At 45.1% G+C, this 19,305-nt stretch overlaps 2 protein-coding genes across 2 annotated transcripts; both read right to left on the bottom strand.

The window, feature by feature from the left end:
- Positions 1-11,011: 11,011 nt before the first annotated feature.
- LOC139354760 (uncharacterized) lies at positions 11,012-12,769 on the bottom strand. The gene is made up of 3 exons (XM_070999010.1): positions 12,190-12,769; positions 11,348-12,067; positions 11,012-11,271 (listed from the first exon to the last, which is right to left on the bottom strand). Exons 1-3 carry the CDS (start codon positions 12,767-12,769, stop codon positions 11,012-11,014), a joined length of 1,560 nt encoding a protein of 519 aa, XP_070855111.1.
- Positions 12,770-14,118: 1,349 nt separating this feature from the next.
- On the bottom strand, positions 14,119-15,192 carry LOC139354759 (uncharacterized). The gene is made up of 2 exons (XM_070999009.1): positions 15,147-15,192; positions 14,119-15,044 (listed from the first exon to the last, which is right to left on the bottom strand). Exons 1-2 carry the CDS (start codon positions 15,190-15,192, stop codon positions 14,119-14,121), a joined length of 972 nt encoding a protein of 323 aa, XP_070855110.1.
- Between the last annotated feature and the right edge of the window lie 4,113 nt (positions 15,193-19,305).

Below are 19,305 nucleotides of genomic sequence, written 5' to 3'. Positions count from 1 at the left end.
ATTTACCAGAATTTCCTTAAACCAAGAACTATGAGTTATCCTTTTTACTACGTACTAGGCATTTGTCCGGTCGTTTGATTGGTTCGAGTCCAGAAAGAGCAGGAGCGCAAACATTACGGTAACGCATTTAGCAGTTGCGGTGCGGATCTACTTTTCGTTTGTCGCTCCAGTACAGAAAGGGGGTGGGGGAACTGACAGGAAACGTAAAGCCAACGCCCCACAACGTACTAGGCATTTGTCCGGTGGTTTGCTTGGTTCGAGTCTTTGCGGTTTCCCTTGATATATTTGGGCGGTGGACGATTGTTAGTTTTTCTGGCCGACGCCCCACAACGTATTAGGCTAGTTGGTCAGGTCGTTTGCTTGGTTCGAGTCCAGAGAAACAGGTGACGGTGTTGGAGCCGAACGATCGGTCGAATAACTTGTTTTCCGACGACTGGCGGGAGGGGGTTTTTGGACAGATCCCTTATCTAAACACAGCCATTCCGTTTGGAACATTTGAGCTGACTAGAAAAAGGGAAAGTAAGGGCATGCTAGCTTAGCGGAAACGCGTTGTGTATAAGCGGCTAACACCCCTAGTTAGGGAAATTTTGTTTATTTTTTTTTTGGGGCTTAAATATTGGACGGTTCTTAACCGAAGAGAATCTTGAAGCAGAGGGAAGCACCCCCCAGGTTATAAACATTTTTATTGTCGACTTATTTTGCGTTAACGTCGCTGACCGGGTGTTTTGAAAAGAATCACGCGAACCTTTTTCATTAAACGAAAATTTTAGTGCATGTATTAATCAGCACAAAGTGCCAATCATATAAATGAAGGGGGCCAAGAAGAAGGTCTTATTCCAACCCAGCACCGGTAGAGTGACCCGAGCAACGACGCGCGGTGAAAATCACCAACACCGGAGTGCGAGCGCGCCAAGGCTGAAAGAGAGCCGTGGGAGCGCGCACAGAATCAGCCAGGACAGGTAGATACCCTGTCTGAAGAACACAATTTGGATCAATATACTGAAATGGAAGGAGCCGCCGAAGGGGAGAATCTACCCCTAGGACCGCCGAAAGGAAGATCAAGTATGCTTCCCCAATTTCAGAGGCACGAGGAGGACAACTTAGAGGCTGCCGAGCGACGTGAACAAAGATTGATGGAGCTCTTGAGGCAGAGCAACGAAATGCAGCGTGGTATGAGCGCCCAGATAGAAGCGCTGAAAGCACAAATTATCGAATTGCAGTCTCCGACATCCAGGAGACTCGAACAGAAGGGACTGCCTTCGCCGCCCCGTACTGTTCCTAATCAGCTTTTTGAGATATCAAGAGACTCCGCCTCTGGAACCGGTCACGCAGGACATGCTCAATAGCCAGATGCACCGGTTAAGAACACCCAGGCGGGTTGATACTCCGTCACACAGGCAATCCCGAACAAGCGAGAGAGAGTCGAGTCACCAACTGCATCCAGGGATCGATCGGAACTCATCATTTCAGGGACCGAGACCAAAAGAAGTCTGATTAGACAGATGGAACCTAAAGTTCGATGGAAGCGGTCGCGGCATGACAGTTGAAAGTTTCCTGTTCCGCGTTGACCGATTGCAAGAATTGTATGACCTGAGCCGCCAACAAGTATTTCGTGAATTCCATCTTCTGTTGGCAGGTGCAGCCACGAAATGGTATTGGCAGCTAACGGAAGACAAGGCAGAAGACTACGATTTTGACTACTATTCGTTGACATAGGAGATGGAACGAGCGTTTTCCACTACCGGGAGTGACCTTATGAATGTCAAGGAATTAATGGAACGCAAGCAAGGAAAGCACGAAACCTTCAGCGATTATGTCTCCGATATGCACAACTTGCATTTAAAACTGAAGCATAAAATCGATGAAAATAAATTTGTTGAGCTTTTGAAAGACAACATGAACTCCCAGATGGGCGGCTTGCTGCTAACATCCCCATTAACTTCGTTAGCAGAATTCAAAAGGGAGGGTCTCCGAGTGGACCGCTGGTTAAAAAATACTGCGAAAAACATGCCCAGCACTACAAAGCTTTCCTAATAGTACAAGAGTTCTTAAACCTTATAAACACATGAATCAAACATTTCTAATAAATATGCTTTAATCGATCGACAGTTAGTTCAAAAGAGGAAACATCAAAACACAGATTCCAGAATATACCTTTAACATAAAGCAACAGCAGTGAGGATATCAGCCTGGACAGCTCAGCCGATAAAACATGAGACTCTTGATCACAGGAGTGGGTCGAAGCCACACGTGAATGGGCGCCTAAAAAGGAGAACAAACACGGAACAGACAACAATGGTCGTACGCAGATTCATTTTGCGAAGTCATTCCATGCGGTCCGCATCGATCACTTCGAGCTTCACATAGAGAAACAACGACGAATCTTTAGCCAGGGGGAGGGGTGAATGTGACTAACCAGACTCATACTGGTAAAGGCAGAAGAAAAAGCAATTCGGCAATTCTCGGGTGTCGCGTGGCCAGAACAACGGCCACTATCAACCTATTGGTAACCATACTCCGGTAGCTGGCAAAGGGCAACAGCCGGCCGTTGACTTCCAAGATAGTAGATATCAAGAAACAGTAATTCTAGGTGAGAACACCTAGTTTATCCGATCCATACCCGCAGCCACGTAAAAGCTCTAGTCTGGTATAAAAGACCTTAGACAAATAGAGAAAGAGAGAGAATCCATTTGGGCGTCTTGCTGACGGAAGCCGGCAGCTTCGGGGGAAGGCGACTTTCCCTGGGGCAGTCGTCCATGGAGTCTTCTGCTACCAGGACCAGCCACCATATACCAGAGTCCTTGACGAGAACACAATTGCAGCTCGAAATAGTCTTGTGTCGAACCAGCACCGCTATTGTCATCAAAGAACGTGGAGAAGATCAACAATAAGGACGACATCCGACATACTGCGATGATTGTGGACGCAGTATCCGCGATCTTCATGCTCCTGAAATTTGTTCAGCTGTACGAACCATCCGTTCAGAGCGTAGCGACCAATAGCATGCATCGGAGATGCACTCATGCATAACCAAGGACCAATATCCTCAAATAATACAATTGGATAACAAGTGAAAATCAAGCATTCAAACATGCATTGAAATATATTTAAACCAACCGAATCAATAGACAAAGTGCGAATCATGATAAACAATTAGAGAGGACGAATCTCTTCACCAGCCGCTGAAGATGTCGCATGCCTCTTTCGTTGGCTCATAAGCAGCATTCGGTCCTGCAAGATCATCTCTGTCTTCTACCAGAATAGGGTTGATTTCCGCATTAGATGGGGTTTCTTTATTGAGATAACCTGTGATTACATAACCAAGCCTAGTGCCTTGTGCCAAAGGTTTATTAGGTCCTAGTTCAATAATCAATCAAGAGCCCTCTGAGCGACGTTTGTAGTCGTGAATGGTCAGCATTTTGCTGATGTGTGCACCTTCACAGGTGGTAAAATCGATACTCTCCGCTAAAACAACAATTGTCAATTAATTTAGTTCCTATATGAAGTAGCCAATATTATGTTATTCAACACCGGCTCACGCCGACCTAAATATTATTTAATAAATTTATAATGTGAAAAAGAATTCGAAACCATGGTGTGCTAGAACTCTAACAAAGGGGGTGTGCTGACGCGAGGAGTGGAGTAGGTCAAGAACAAAGACATAACTTTCGACGGACAACCTTGACAATAGGGGATCGTATTGCGCGGCCCGCGACGATCCATTGGCACACGAATGTGTGAAGGGAAGGGAATATGGGCAAAACACAGCCTGATCGTATTGCGATCAAGCGACAGCTAAGCTTGTTGGGCATGGTGGACTGATGACTAATGAACTAGATGACTAATATTATTTTCCAGGCACTTTTAATATTTATTCTCGTTATTTTGGAGAGGAGAGAGGCTTACCAAGATCCCACGACCCGAATTCGACGTAGCTTATGCCGGCAAATGGTGCCTGAACATCGGACGCCTCTCCCTCGGCCCAAGTCCTCGCCAGGACTCGGGCACTAATATGCCCACGTAACAGAATTGGCGCCCAACGTTAGGATTTTTCATATTCCTTAAGGAATTTTACCAGGGTCCACAATCTCGATGCCTGCGGTATCGGAGTGAATGTACCTAGGGATGGCAAAGCTTTCATCTTTGTTTGCCATGAGTAACTTGACTGTTTTATAGAGCAGGGAACTTAAATAATTTTAGATATGCACCTACTTATTTGTTTTTGTCTTTAAATTAATCACCGTAAAGTCCCCAACTTTTGTGACTGTCAGTATTGAGAGGCCACTCAATCAGAACTTTGTTGCAGAATAGAGGCCTGACTTTGAAATGTTTTTAACCTTAGAAATTCCCCGTTTTGTTCATGGGCAAATTTACCAGAATTTCCTTAAACCAAGAACTATGAGTTATCCTTTTTATAATACTACTAAATACTATACCTACAACTAAGTGCCGACCGACTATTTGTTGAAATTAACGTAGATACAATTTATAGGTGCTTTCTGGCCGACGCCCCACGACGTACTAGGCATTTGTCCGGTCGTTTGATTGGTTCGAGTCCAGAAAGAGCAGGAGCGCAAACATTACGGTAACGCATTTAGCAGTTGCGGTGCGGATCTACTGTTCGTTTGTCGATCCAGGACAGAAAGGGGGTGGGGGAACTTACAGGAAACACAAAGCCGACGCCCCACAACGTACTAGGCATTTGTCCGGTCGTTTGCTTGGTTCGAGTCTTTGCGGGTTCCCTTGACATATTTGGGCGGTGGACGATTGTTAGTTTCTCTGGCCGACGCCCCACAACGTATTAGGCTAGTTGGTCAGGTCGTTTGCTTGGTTCGAGTCCAGAGAAACAGGTGACGGTTGTGGAGCCGAACGATCGGTCGAATAACTTGTTTTCCGACGACTGGCGGAAGGGGGTTTTTGGACAGATCCCTTATCTAAACACAACCATTCCGTTTGGAACATTTGAGCTGACTAGAAAAAGGGAAAGTAAGGGCATGCTAGCTTAGCGGAACCGCGTTTTTTTGGGGCTTAAATATTGGAGGGCTCTTGACCGAAGAGAATCTTGAAGCAGAGGGAAGCACCCCCCAGTTTATAAACATTTTTATTGTCGACTTAGTCAGCGTTTACGTCGCTGACCGGGTGTTTTGAAAAGAATCACGTAAACCTTTTTCATTAAACGAAAATTTTAGTGCATGTATTAATCAGCACAAAGTGCCAATCATATAAATGAAGGGGGCCAAGAAGAAGATCTTATTCCAACCCAGCACCGGTAGAGTGACCCGAGCAACGACGCGCGGTGAAAATCACCAACCCCGGAGTGCGAGCACGCCAAGGCTGAAAGAGAGCCGTGGGAGCGCGCACAGAATCAGCCAGGACAGGTAGATACCCTGTCTGAAGAAAACAATTTGGATCAATATACTGAAATGGAAGGAGCCGCCGAAGGGGAGAATCTACCCCTAGGACCGCCGAAAGGAAGATCAAGTATGCTTCCCCAATTTCAGAGGCACGAGGAGGACAACTTAGAGGCTGCCGAGCGACGTGAACAAAGATTGATGGAGCTCTTGAGGCAGAGCAACGAAATGCAGCGTGGTATGAGCGCCCAGATAGAAGCGCTGAAAGCACAAATTATCGAATTGCAGTCTCCGACATCCAGGAGACTCGAACAGAAGGGACTGCCTTCGCCGCCCCGTACTGTTCCGAATCAGCTTTTTGAGATATCAAGAGACTCCGCCTCTGGAACCGGTCACGCAGGACATGCTCAATAGCCAGATGCACCGGTTAAGAACACCCAGGCGGGTTGATACTCCGTCACACAGGCAATCCCGAACAAGCGAGAGAGAGTCGAGTCACCAACTGCATCCAGGGATCGATCGGAACTCATCATTTCAGGGACCGAGACCAAAAGAAGTCTGATTAGACAGATGGAACCTAAAGTTCGATGGAAGCGGTCGCGGCATGACAGTTGAAAGTTTCCTGTTCCGCGTGGACCGATTGCAAGAATTGTATGACCTGAGCCGCCAACAAGTATTTCGTGAATTCCATCTTCTGTTGGCAGGTGCAGCCACGAAATGGTATTGGCAGCTAACGGAAGACAAGGCAGAAGACTACGATTTTGACTACTATTCGATGACACAGGAGATGGAATGAGCGTTTTCCACTACCGGGAGTGACCTTATGAATGTCAAGGAATTAATGGAACGCAAGCAAGGACAGCACGAAACCTTCAGCGATTATGTCTCCGATATGCACAACTTGCATTTCAAACTGAAGCATAAAATCGATGAAAATAAATTTTTTGAGCTTCGAAAAACATGCCCAGCACTACAAAGCTTTCCTAATAGTACAAGAGTTCTTAAACCTTATAAACACATGAATCAAACATTTCTAATAAATATGCTTTAATCGATCGTCAGTTAGATCAAAAGAGGAAACATCGAAACACAGATTCCAGAATATACCTTTAACATAAAGCAACAGCAGTGAGGATATCAGCCTGAACAGCTCAACCGATAAAACATGAGACTCTTGATCACAGGAGTGGGTCGAAGCCACACGTGAATGGGCGCCTAAAAAGGAGAACAAACACGGAACAGTCGTACGCAGATTCCTTTTGCGAAGTCATTCCATGCGGTCCGCATCGATCACTTCGAGCCTGTTACGTACGCCCTCCACATAGAAAGATTCACATAGAGAAACAGCGACGAATCTTTAGCCAGGGGGAGGGGTGAATGTGACTAACCAGACTCATACTGGTAAAGGCAGAAGAAAAAGCAATTCGGCAATTCTCGGGTGTCGCGTGGCCATAACAACGGCCACTATCAACCTATTGGTAACCATACTCCGGTAGCTGGCAAAGGGCAACAGCCGGCCGTTGACTCCCAAGATAGTAGATATCAAGAAACAGTAATTCTAGGTGAGAACACCTAGTTTATCCGATCCATACCCGCAGCCAAGTAAAAGCTCTAGTCTGGTATAAAAGACCTTAGACAAATAGAGAAAGAGAGAGAATCCATTTGGGTGTCTTGCTGACGGAAGCCGGCAGCTTCGAGGGAAGGCGACTTTCCCTGGGGCAGTCGAGAACACAATTGCAGCTCGAAATAGTCTTGTGTCGAACCAGCACCGCTATTGTCATCATATGACGTGGAGAAGATCAACAATAAGGACGACATCCGACATACTGCGATGATTGTGGACGCAGTATCCGTGATCTCCATGCTCCTGAAATTTGTTCAGCTGTACGAACCATCCGTTCAGAGCGTAGCGACCAATAGCATGCATCGGAGAAAATAGTGATGCAATATAAATGTGTGAATCGAGCCAACCAAAGCTAAAGTGAACTCATGCATAATCAAGGACCAATATCCTCAAATAATACAATTGGATAAGAAGTGAAAATCAAGCATTCAAACATGCATTGAAATATATTTAAACCAACCGAATCAATAGACAAAGTGCGAATCATGATAAACAATTAGAGAGGACGAATCTCTCCACCAGCCGTTGAAAAAGTCGCATGCCTGTGGCATAATATATATATATATTTTGTGTTTAAGTGAATTGGTATACTTAAGAACAGCCGTATTTTGGTGCACGTATATTTATATATATATATCCAATATAATATTTTCCCAAAGCCCAGGATCCAGAGCGTCGAGATCTCATCGCCCATCATTTAAAGAGGGGGTAAGTTTGTCGGGACACGGTTCCTTTCTTATAAACATACATATGTAAATGTTCGTGCAGTATCCTACAGTTTTATAGAATACTATAAACTTTTTCAGCGGCGAGTATCAGCCTTGTAATTGTATGTACAATTGCAATAGCCCTCTGAGCGACGTTTGTAGTCGTGAATGGTCAGCATTTTGCTGATGTGTGCACCTTCACAGGTGGTAAAATCGATACTCTCCGCTAAAACAATAATTGTCAATTAATTTAATTCCTATATGAAGTAGCCAATATTAAATTATTCAACACCGGCGCACGCCGACCTAAATATTATTTAATAAATTTATAATGTGAAAAAGAATTCGAAACCATGGTGTGCTAGAACTCTAACAAAGGGGGTCTGCTGACGCGAGGAGTGGTCAAGAACAATGACATAGCTTTCGACGGACAACCTTGACAATAGGGGATCGTATTGCGCGGCCCGCGACGATCCATTGGCACACGAATGTGTGAAGGGGAGGGAATATGGCCAAAACACAGCCCGATCGTATTCCGATCAAGCGACAGCTAAGCTTGTTGGGCAGTGTGGACTGATTACTGATGAACTTGATGACTAATATTATTTTCCAGGCACTTTTAATATTTATTTACGTTATGTTGGAGAGGACATAGGCTTACCAAGATCCCACGACCCGAATACGACGTAGCTTATGCCGGCAAATGGTGCCTGAACATCGGACGCCTCTCCCTCGGCCCAAGTCCTTGCCAGGACTCGGGCACTAATATGCCCACGTAACAGATACCAAACACACTGATTATGGGATGTGTTTATTTAAAACCGGCGAAAAAAAATTCCGCAACCGCTTTTAATAGCTACTCTTATCTTAAGGCCAAGGAAATTCGAATGGTTGCATCGAGACGTCTTGTGCCAATGTTGGCCCAACCTTAACTGACCATTTATTCGTATCTTGCTTACACAGAGATTGCCTTACCTTAACCTGTGTCAAAGTTGTACACCTTCGATATTTACCTACATCCTAACCCCTCTTACACGACGTTCACCCCCGGTAATTTGTTATCAATCCTTGTGTTCGTTTTCCTTCTTATAACCATTCGACTGGGGTATTGGGCTGCTCCTTATAAGCGAGAATCAATCGGATTGGTTCTAGGAGTACAACATGCCTGTATGCACTCCCTGTAGATGTCAACCTGTTAAGTGAACATTCTAGACTATACAAATGACACCACTCATATTGTTCAGGATTAGTTCTTTAAATGCCTCAGCACTGTATTCTAATAAAATAATTAGATCCACATCGATACTTGTAATAGCTCCTAACAATTCTTATCGTGTTTTTTATCTTTTTAACGTGTGGGTGAAAATTGTTAACAGCTTTACATCATATAAACATATATTTTTCTTAAATTAAAAAAATTTAAGCTAAAACCCAAAAAAATGGAGTCATTCATTGCTTGGGATTTGTGCAAAGAAAATGTGGAGATGAGTGAGTTTGAAGCTTAACATGCTCAGTGCTCAAAGCCTCGGAATGCCTTCGAGGCTTACCTTAGTTCACAATTATGAATTTGACGATCACTATCAAAATTGTAATCAACCTAAAAATGCATTCCATATTTTAATGAATGTTGAAAAAAGGCAACCACAAAACAGAAGGCAAAATCATCTGGACGTTTATCCAACAACAGCATCAAATGCTCTCAAACGGATGAGAATGGATAGGGTAAGGAAGTACTCAACCAAGAAAAAAAAGCTAAGATAAGCGAATAAATAAAGTATTTAAAATAAGAACTTTTAAGCCCAACTTGTGGTGAGAAATATCTTGCATCAAGGAAACGTCAGCACATATTGACCGATAAGCATAAAAATGCATCAGCCAGAGAAGTCAAAAATAATGAAAATATAATTCTTCTTAACTCACAAACTGTTTTTCCTGTAAAATCATATCGAATCAATAGTACAGTCCAAAACACTATTGATTAATTTGATTTTTATCAAAAAAATATAATTTAAATTATAAAGCATTGCATGATAAAATTCAACCAATTCAACCTAAGAGTTTATGGTACCTATATTAAACAAACAGACGAAGGAGTTACTGTTGAAACAACAAAACATTTTGGGACTGCATATAAGTCCGTATACCAAAATGAAAACATTATCGATGAACCAAATATGGCAGTAGATAGCTTATTAGCATCGAGCAGTGAGTTTCAAGAAAACGACTCTGGTTGGGCAATACAAAATTTAAATTATTTTGAAATTACTATAATCCGGCTCTGAAGAATATAAGAGCACGAAATGCACTTATAAACGTACAGAATACTGAAGTATTTTATTTCAAATGGTGCATACAAGCAGTCACAGCTAACAAAAGTCATAAGAGTGCACCTTTACAACAGCAAAGCAAAAAAAGTATTCACGAGAGAAAATGACAAAGCCACAACTAACCACATTCGAGTTTCCAATCACGAATAAAGGGATTATTCATTTCGAGAAAAATAATAAAGATTTTAGTATAAATATTTTTGAGATCGATGCTGATGGTGACAAAATTATCGGTCCAACGTTTAGAACATTGGGAATCAATAATGTAATCCAAGAAAGTATGCATTATGCTTACATTACAATTGTAAAAAGATTATGCTAATCACAGCATTCCAAAGCCAAGTCAGGAGGATATTTTTGTGATAACTGTTTACAGTTTTTCACAGTCAACAATACTACCCACAACAAACTTTAAAGCGGAAAAGTGGCCTCGTTCTACCCTGAACCAAATACTACATTCAAGGGCTTTCACAAAAAATCATCTCCTCTGGTGGTGATATATGCCGATATTGAGGCTGACGTATTTTATTTCAAATGGTGCATACAAGCAGTCACAGCTAACAAAAGTCAGAAGAGTGCACCTTTACAACAGCAAAGCAAAAAAAGTATTCACGAGAGAAAATGACAAAGCCCCAACTAACCACATTCGAGTTTCCAATCACGAATAAAGGGATTATTCATTTCGAGAAAAATAATAAAGATTTTAGTATAAATATTTTTGAGATCGATGCTGATGGTGACAAAACTATCGGTCCAACGTTTAGAACATTGGGAATCAATAATGTAATCCAAGAAAGTATGCATTATGCTTACATTACAATTGTAAAAAGATTATGCTACTCACAGCATTCCAAGGCCAAGTCAGGAGTATATTTTTGGGATAACTGTTTGCAGTTTTTCAAAGTCAACAATACTACCCACAACAAACTTTAATGCGGAAAAGTGGCCTCGTTCTACCCTGAACCAAATACTTCATTCAAGGGCTTTCACAAAAAATTATCATTATAACATTTTCTTGATGTCACCGCAGACTCCGACTGCTCCTTCCCCAAAGTGGAAGAGCACGGCTGGCAAGGGCTTGTAATGCTTAGGCCCCTTGTCCAGCGCCGAATTTAGCGAGGTTCCTCCAACCTTGGCTGCAGCATCGATCACAAGCCGGACCTTACCGGGCTTGTTCGGGTTTTCGACACAAAAATGTGGCAAATACAATAGCCGGTCGCTCGTCACCGCGACCTTATCCTGCTGCAGCTTCCTCGCATATCCTTTGGATACGTAATCCTTGATGATACGATCGTATTCCAACGCCAACTGCCCGTTGCGCTTCAACTTCTTCTCGACGTTGATCAGCCGTCTCGTAGCTCCGTGGCAGCACAGCGTAGTCGTCCTTCCAGAGTAATCCCGTCTGGTAGCGGCGCCCCACTTTTACCGTGGTGTCTTCGAGGATCCTTTGTGCCCGTTCGTCATCGCTGGCTGCGACCTGTGGCGCGAGCTTCACCCCAAAGCTTTCCAGCTCGAAGTAGTCATCCACCATCTGTTCCATCGTATCATCCATTGACACGTCTAGATGGCAGGATCTCGGTGTAGTCGATTGCCCACTTACTGGCCCAAACACAACCAATCCAAGCTGGGTTGCGGCCGCATACGGTCCCTCTCTGGCGAACCGCTTCATCCTAAGTGTCAGTCCCAAATGTCCATGGTCCAGTCCGATGAGCAACTTAGGCACCACGTTGATGTAGGGCTTCATCGGCAGACGCGCATCCTTATGCACGCCCTGGACATCTCGTCGACCTAACGTCTGCATCGGCAGACTCAGGCTCGAAACGGAGTACACGTTCCTCAAAGCGTGGCGAGTGGGCTTCCGAGCTCCACTTATCTCTAGGCTCACCACGTTGCTGGGCTCTCTGCTGGCCCTTCCTCCAAACCGTTGTATATTCAGCTGTCGATGTTCGCCTCGCACTCCCAGATCCCTCCGTAGCTCGTCATCGATCATCGTGACGGAGGATCCTTCATCCAAGAGCGCGTATGTGTCCACCTGGCGACCAGCTCCGTACAGCGTTACTGGCAGTATACGGAACAAAAGTCAGCCTCCCTCGGCGTCAACGCAGCTTAAGTTCCTCTGCACGGGCGCCTCCGCTGGCTGCGGGGCCCTTCTCTCCAGGATGTTTCTGGGGACAGCCGACTGCTGGCTCCCCTCGTGGTCCCTGTAACCACCTCATGGCGAAGACCTCCTGTCCGGGCCACGTCTAAAAACTGCTGACTGCTGGTTTCCACCGTTGTGGCTCCTGAAGCCACCTCGCTTCGCCAGCCATTTTCGCTCCTCGTCCGCGCCATGTAGCGACGGTGATGCAATCTGCGGCATCCGTTGATCTGGCACTCGCCATGTGCATCGCAGGATCTGGTCGTATGTCCACTCCGTAAGCATGTGAAGCAGAGCCGATGCCTCCTCACCATGCTCCACCTACCCGGTGTCGAAGCTCCAATGAACTCACTGCAGCCCGTCGCAGCATGTTGCCCTCCACAAATTGGACAACCTCCATGCCGATCATCCTGTTGATCGCATCCGTTCTGGTCGACGCTCGCATGCAGAACTCGACGCCTCGGCTCCTTTCCCTCGACGTCCAAAACCGTACACACGACGTCTGCGTACTCCTGCAGCCACGCGCTGAAGTGCGCTACAGTGCGAAAGGGCTCGATCGATGCAGCGTGCCTGACCCAGTCTACTCGCTTGCTTGTAGGAAGTTTCGCCACAAGCTCCTCCATTAGCGTTGGGTTCCGCAGGTGCTGCTACGTCTTCGCTGACTGCAAGAAGGCCGTGAGGTTACTTACTCGGGTTGCGAAATCGGCGGCACCTCTCGCACGCTGTTCAGCTGGCTGCGTATAAGCTGCTCCGGTCGGCCGAACCGAAAGTGCAGCTGCTCCATCACAGCGCTGACGTTCCCAGGGTGAATCATCAGCGACTTCACTGACTCGCGTTCTTCATCCTTCAGCGCCTTCAACAACCTCTGGGTGTTCTCCAAGTCTGTGCAGTTGTAAGCTTTGGTCGTCTCCACAAACGCACAGTTAAAGATCGGCCACTCCTCGGGCTGCCCTCCAAATACAGGCAGGTCCGGAAGCCTCCTTGGCCCATACACTCTTTGGGATTCATTCGGCGTCATCGAGGCATGAGATCCGACAAATGGCGATGCTGTTGCCACGTTGTGTGTGCTCCCGCCCGGTAGCACGAATCCATGCGCTGTCTGCGCAACACTTGTAGCACACAGTGGCTCCACAAAATGATTGCTAGTCGTTAGCAATGGCGGTCCACTCCAAGATGGCGGCAGCGTGCAGGCCGCACTGCTCGCACCGACACCGCTATGTGGGACCGGGCCGACCCCGTTAGTTGAGGCCTCACCGTTAGATGTGGCTAATGGCGGTCCGCTCCAAGATGGCGGCCGCCCCGACGCTCCACTGTTGGCGTCATCTGCGCTTGGGCCAACTGCAATTGGCGCGCAACTGGCGGTGCTCGCACTGTTCAGGGTTTTAACCTGCTCCTCCTCCAACGCCGCAATCCTTTCAAAAGGTCCGACGTGAGGGGCTGGCTTACCTCCGGCTCTGAACTCGCAGCTGTGACAACAGTACTCCTCGGTTGGGGCGCTACTGTAGTCACCGTAGTGGCTGGGCTAGAAATGGCCGCCGCCGAGGTTATGTTCACTCGCGGCCGGTTTTCTGCTCCACTACTCGCTGGCTGCTGATCCGCTAGCGTTGCTGTAGGGGTGGCTTCCCCTAATCTCAGCCGCGAACTCCTCTTGGGGGAATGCTGCATCCCAACAGATCCAAATATGGCGCAGCGTAAGCGCTCTTCCAAATGGCGGCACCTGTGCCTTCTGGCCGCTGGCTGCGGCCGCCGATGCTTGACGCTCCTTGCGTCTTCTGGCCCGCTGACTGCGGACACCGTGCTTGGCGCTCCTTGCGCCTCCTGACCGCTGACTGCGGTCTCCAATAAGAAGCACATTTTTTGGCGGCATTCACTAAACCGATATTAGTAGGCCCACACTTCAAGGGCCCAGAACGAGATCGGATAAATAAAAAAAATACTAAATTTTCCTTACAATACTTAGTCTACCTATCGATTACAATGTTCGACCGTCGACATCCCCGACCCCGTGAAGAACCGCTTCACTCAAATCCAAAACTGCAAGTTTTGAGCCGGGCCGCAACATTGTCCGAGTTAGGCCATTGTCGTTCACGCGCACAGTAGCGCGTCTGACGACTCCATCAGCTCCGCTGTAGACCTCCTCCACGATGCCCTTGCGCCACTCTCGTCTGGGCAAGGAAGGATCGCAGACTAAGACCATATCGCCCTGGCGGATGGGCTCCGTTCTCCGGCACCACTTCTCGCGGCGCACTAGCGTAGGCAGGTACTCCAGGACCCACCTCCTCCAGAAACGGTCTCGCAGCATGCGAGCAATCCTCCACTGCTTTCGCGTAGAACCCTCCTTGGGCAGCTCCGCAACCAATCCAGGCGTATTCGGCAGGTTAGCTGCTCCCTTGAGCAGATCATTTAACGTCAACGGCGCCCCTTGGTCCGCATCCACCGGCAAGTGGGTGAGCGGACGCGAGTTGACTACATTCTCCGCCTCGATCAGGAAACTCTCCAACACATGATCCCTCGGCGCGACTTCCTTCAGGGTATGGCGCAGCACTCGTTTGACGCACTGCATCATCCGCTCCCATACCCCGCCCTCACACGGGTTCGATGGGCAATTGAAATCCCATTCAATGCTTCTGCTGGACAACTCACTCTGTATCCTCTCCGTCTCGAACACGTCTCCAAATCGCTTGGCCTCCCTGTCAGCTCCCACGAAGTTCTTGCCGTTATCACTCCGCAGTCTATGTACTGGTCCTCTACGGCAGACGAAGTTCCTGATCGCTATTATGCAGGAATCCGTCGACAGGTCGTGCGCCAGCTCCAGATGAATCGCCCTTGTCGTCAAGCACGTGAACAAGGCGACCCAACGCTTCTCTCTGTGACGGGATACAGTCACCAGCAGTGGCCCTATCGATTACAATGTTTGACCGTCGACAGTTCACAAAAGATATGGTTTTATGTAATGTTACATAAATATTATTTTTGAAAAACAGGGTGCTATTTGTTTACTTATGAACATTTTTGAATCATGGTGGTAGGGGCGATAAACATTCATGAGTACTTTAATAAAAACAAGAAAGGAAGTTAGCTTCGGCAAGCCGAAGCTTATATACCCTTGCAGCTATAATTATTACATTTAAAACAAGGAAGAACGCTATAGTCGAGTACCTCGACTATCAGATACCCGTTACTCAGCTATATGGAGATATGCAAGCAGCAAAGCGAGATTAAAATGCGCCACCTACCGGCGGTATACAGATTTAAGCGTTACGGGCGTTAGAGTGGGCGTGGTAAATTTTTTTTTGGTTCAATCGATAGGTATCGACGAGACCAATACATTTCAGTTAAAATTTTTTATCTACCATGAAAATTGTGGGCGTCACAGGTTTTCGCGGTTTGTGGGCGTTAAAGTGGGCGTGGCAAACTTTTTTTTGGGTCAATCGATAGGTATTGATGAGAACAATACACTTCAGTTAAAATTTTTATTCTAGCATCAAAACTGTAGGAGCCACAGTTTTGGGCGGTTTGTGGGCGTTAGAGTGGGCGTGGCACGGTGCCGAAACAAACTTGCGCTGCGTAAGAAGCTCAGGAATCTGCATGCCAAATCTCAATAGCCTAGCTCCCATAGTTTCCGAGATCTCAGCGTTCATCCGGACGGACAGACAGACGGACAGACGGACAGACGGACAGACGGACAGACGGACATGGCTAGGTCGACTCGGCTAGTGATCCTGATCAAGAATATATATACTTTGTGGGGTCGGAAACGCTTCCTTCTGCCTGTTACATACTTTCCGACGAATCTAGTATACCCTTTTACTCTACGAGTAACGGGTATAAAAACAAAAAATTATATTCCCAATAGTATAAGATAATATGTCAAAAAACACCGAAGCTATAATTTGTTTCATATTATTTTCCAACCAATTTTCCGATCGTTCCTATGGCAGCTATATGATATAGTCGTCCGATTTTGATAAAATTAAATTCGAAATTCAGAACTAATTAAAAAATGTTATTTCCAAGCGTAGGAGGTTGTATGTTAAAAAACACCGAAGCTTTAATTTGTTTCATATTATTTTCCTACCAATTTTCCGATCGTTCCTATGGCAGCTATATGATATAGTCATCCGATTTTGATAAAATTAAATTCGAAATTCAGAACTAATTAAAAAATGTTATTTCCAAGCGTTGAAGGTTATATGTTGAAAAACACCGAAGCTATAATTTGTTTCATATTATTTTTTCACCAATTTTACGACCGTTCCTATGGCAGCTATATGATATAGTCTTCCGATTTTTATAAAATTAAATTCGAAATTCAAAACTAATTAAAAAATGTTGTTTCCAAGCTTAGGAGGTTATATGCTAAAAAACACCAAAGATATAATTTTTATACCCGTTACTCGTAGAGTAAAAGGGTATACTAGATTCGTTGTAAAGTATGTAACAGGCAGAAGGAAGCGTTTCCGTTAGAGTGGGCGTGGCACTCTACTGAAACAAACTTGCGCTGCGTAAGAAGCTCAGGAATCTGCACGCCAAATCTCAATAGCCTAGCTCTTATAGTTTCCGAGATCTCAGCGTTCATCCGGACGGACAGACAGACGGACAGACGGACATGGCTAGATCGACTCGTCTAGTCATGCTGATCAAGAATATATATACTTTATGGGGTCGGAAACGTCTCCTTCACTGCGTTGCAAACTTCTGACTGAAATCAATATACCCTCTGCAAGGGTATAAATATGTACCAATCACTGTGGACGGCAGTCCACGTAGCGGCGAACGATCACCGCACATATAGCCGCAGAATTAAAATTCTCCTGCGATAGTCCTGAACCAAATGAAAGGTATCGCAAAAACTAAGAAAATTGCATACCAGGACTTTAAAAATTTGTTAAATCCATTGGTTTGGCAGAAAGAGGAGTGAAAGTGTAAAAGTGAAAATGTAGATAAATGAAACTGTTGGGTCCGGACGGGATAAATATCGCCGGTTACTTAAATAGCTTTATTTTTACTGAGGACACGCGTCGAATGACACCTTATCTGTTAAAGTCCGATGCCCAAAAATATTGTTATTATTATTTCAAATATAAGTTTTTGGGGGACTTTTTAAAACGAAAATGTTTGTCCTTCTGTTTGTGGGTTTGTATGAATCCCTTTTTGATTTAAAATGTTCTCATTCGACTTGCTGTAATAAAATATACCTTTGATGCGAGAAGTTTAAATATTTTGCTGGGGCGGGCAGAATGAAAACATTTTAGAAAATGTATTTATTTAGTCGAATGTACCCCCATTTTTCAGCAGCAAAGTATGTATATAAATCATTTATCAGCATCACTAGGCGAGTCGATCTATCCATGTACGTCTGTCCGTTTCTACGAAAACTAGTCTCTGAATTTTAAAGCTATCGGGATAAAACATTCCCAATAGTCTTATTTCTAATGGAGGTTTTATATATTTCGGAACGAGCCAGATCGGTGAACTATAACCTATAGCTCCCATTAGAATGATACAAAATATTAAAAAAAAATTAAATAAAAACAAGTCAATTTTTTCGGAACTTTTGTATGTTAAAGGCGCGGTCTTTACTATTTTTTAACTAATTAAGACGTGATTTTGTTTGATATCAGAAGTTTTTAAAGGGACAATTTATTTCCTAGGCTTAATTTATTAATATATAATATAATATAATGTAATATATTCAATACCATGAATTATGATTATGGTGCAGTTGGCTCGGCTTAAACTGCAACATGTGCTGACTGCATTGGCGCGTCAGTGTGCCGTTGAGTCGGTGAGACGGTGAGTTAGTGAGACATACGAGAATAATATGCTGATCAGCAATTCTTATATGCAGTGGGTGCTACTGAGCGCCTGGTACTGACACTGCAACATATGCTGACTGCATTGGCGGGTCAGTGGTCATGTTGAGTATCTTTGGGTCCGAACATTCTCCCCCCCATTGAGGGGTACCCTCAATTAAGGCGTGATGTCGGTCAGCCCTTGTCCGAATTGTATAAAAAGCACCTAACAAATCATTGATGGACGAGGAGCTTTCCTTCGGTTCATGTTTGTGATTCAGGTCCTTCACATCTTCTTGACGCTGCTTAACACTCCCCTTTGCGATAAGATTGACATTACTGTGGGGACTGAAATTGTGCCTTCGTAGAACTTGATCATTTGGCACGTCTTAGAAATGTTGAACAAAAGTCAGGCTTCTTATTGGCTTTAAGTTGATGAGAAGTCGGTTCTGTATTACTTGGTTTTTCTTTTGTAGTATAAAGTTCAGTAAGCTGCAATGAATAGCGGTTGATCCTCGATCGGACGAGTCAGTGTCGCTAGTTCTTGATTGGCTACATATATCTTCAGGCTCCTTTCTTTTATGATCCATCAATGCTAAGTTCGTTAAATGAATACATTCTTCATCGAGTGAAATCTCATTCTGCCGTTTGCTATCTTCAAAATGATTATCATTCATTGGAGTTTAATCTTTCTTTGGCTCATAAGCAGCGTTTGGTCCTGCAAGATCACCTCTGTCTTCTACTAGAATAGGGTTGATTTCCGTATTAGATGAGGTTTCTTTATCGAGAAAACCTGTGATTACATAACCAAGCCTTGCGCCTTGGGCCAAAGGTCTATTAGGTCTTAGTTCCAGAAGTTCACCGGTTATTACACGAGAAAATACTTTAATGGGTCCTGGTTGCCGAAAGTCAGGATCTGCTAACGGCAGTCCCTCGGGAATATTAAGATCGGGTGCAATCGGTACTGACGGTTGGTCTGTAATGACTGTGGGCATAATAAATACCTCTAATAGTGTTTCAAACTGATTGCTGTTGATATTTTTCCTCCGATTCCACATATTTCAATCGGTGACCTTTCCTTAAGAGATAGCAGATCTGCCATTCTCCTTGAGATGAGATTCACCTGTGATCCACCATCTATTACAGCGCGACATGTTTGTAATTGACCGTTTGGCCCTTGTAATGATACCTTGGCGGTCGCGAGCAGAGTATAACCTCCTACGTCGTCGTAGCCTGCAATGGTTACTGCGCCGGCCACTGGATTGCTAGTCGGTCCTTGGTGTAACAGTGAATGATGCCGTTGCTGGCAGACTCGACAAGTGCTCGGTGATCCACAGTTTTCAACCTTATGAGCTATAGACAAA

Source organism: Drosophila suzukii, unplaced genomic scaffold, assembly GCF_043229965.1.
Source record: "Drosophila suzukii unplaced genomic scaffold, CBGP_Dsuzu_IsoJpt1.0 scf_21, whole genome shotgun sequence".
NCBI classification, from domain to species: domain Eukaryota; kingdom Metazoa; phylum Arthropoda; class Insecta; order Diptera; family Drosophilidae; genus Drosophila; species Drosophila suzukii.
The sequence above is the reverse complement of the archived record's forward strand: the minus strand, read 5'-3'. Positions and strand labels throughout refer to the sequence as shown.

Bases quoted from the DNA above. Each gene is read 5' to 3' on its own strand.
- LOC139354760 (XM_070999010.1), bottom strand. From the start codon at position 12,769: ATGGAGGAGCTTGTGGCGAAACTTCCTACAAGCAAGCGAGTAGACTGG. The intron at 12,068-12,189 runs GTCGGCTGTCCC...GTATACTGCCAG, and splicing joins GACCACGAGGGGAGCCAGCA to TAACGCTGTACGGAGCTGGT. The intron at 11,272-11,347 runs GTCGAGAAGAAG...ACGTATCCAAAG, and splicing joins CTACGAGACGGCTGATCAAC to GATATGCGAGGAAGCTGCAG.
- LOC139354759 (XM_070999009.1), bottom strand. From the start codon at position 15,192: ATGAATGTTTATCGCCCCTACCACCATGATTCAAAAATGTTCATAA. The intron at 15,045-15,146 runs GTAAACAAATAG...TGTAATCGATAG, and splicing joins TGATTCAAAAATGTTCATAA to GGCCACTGCTGGTGACTGTA.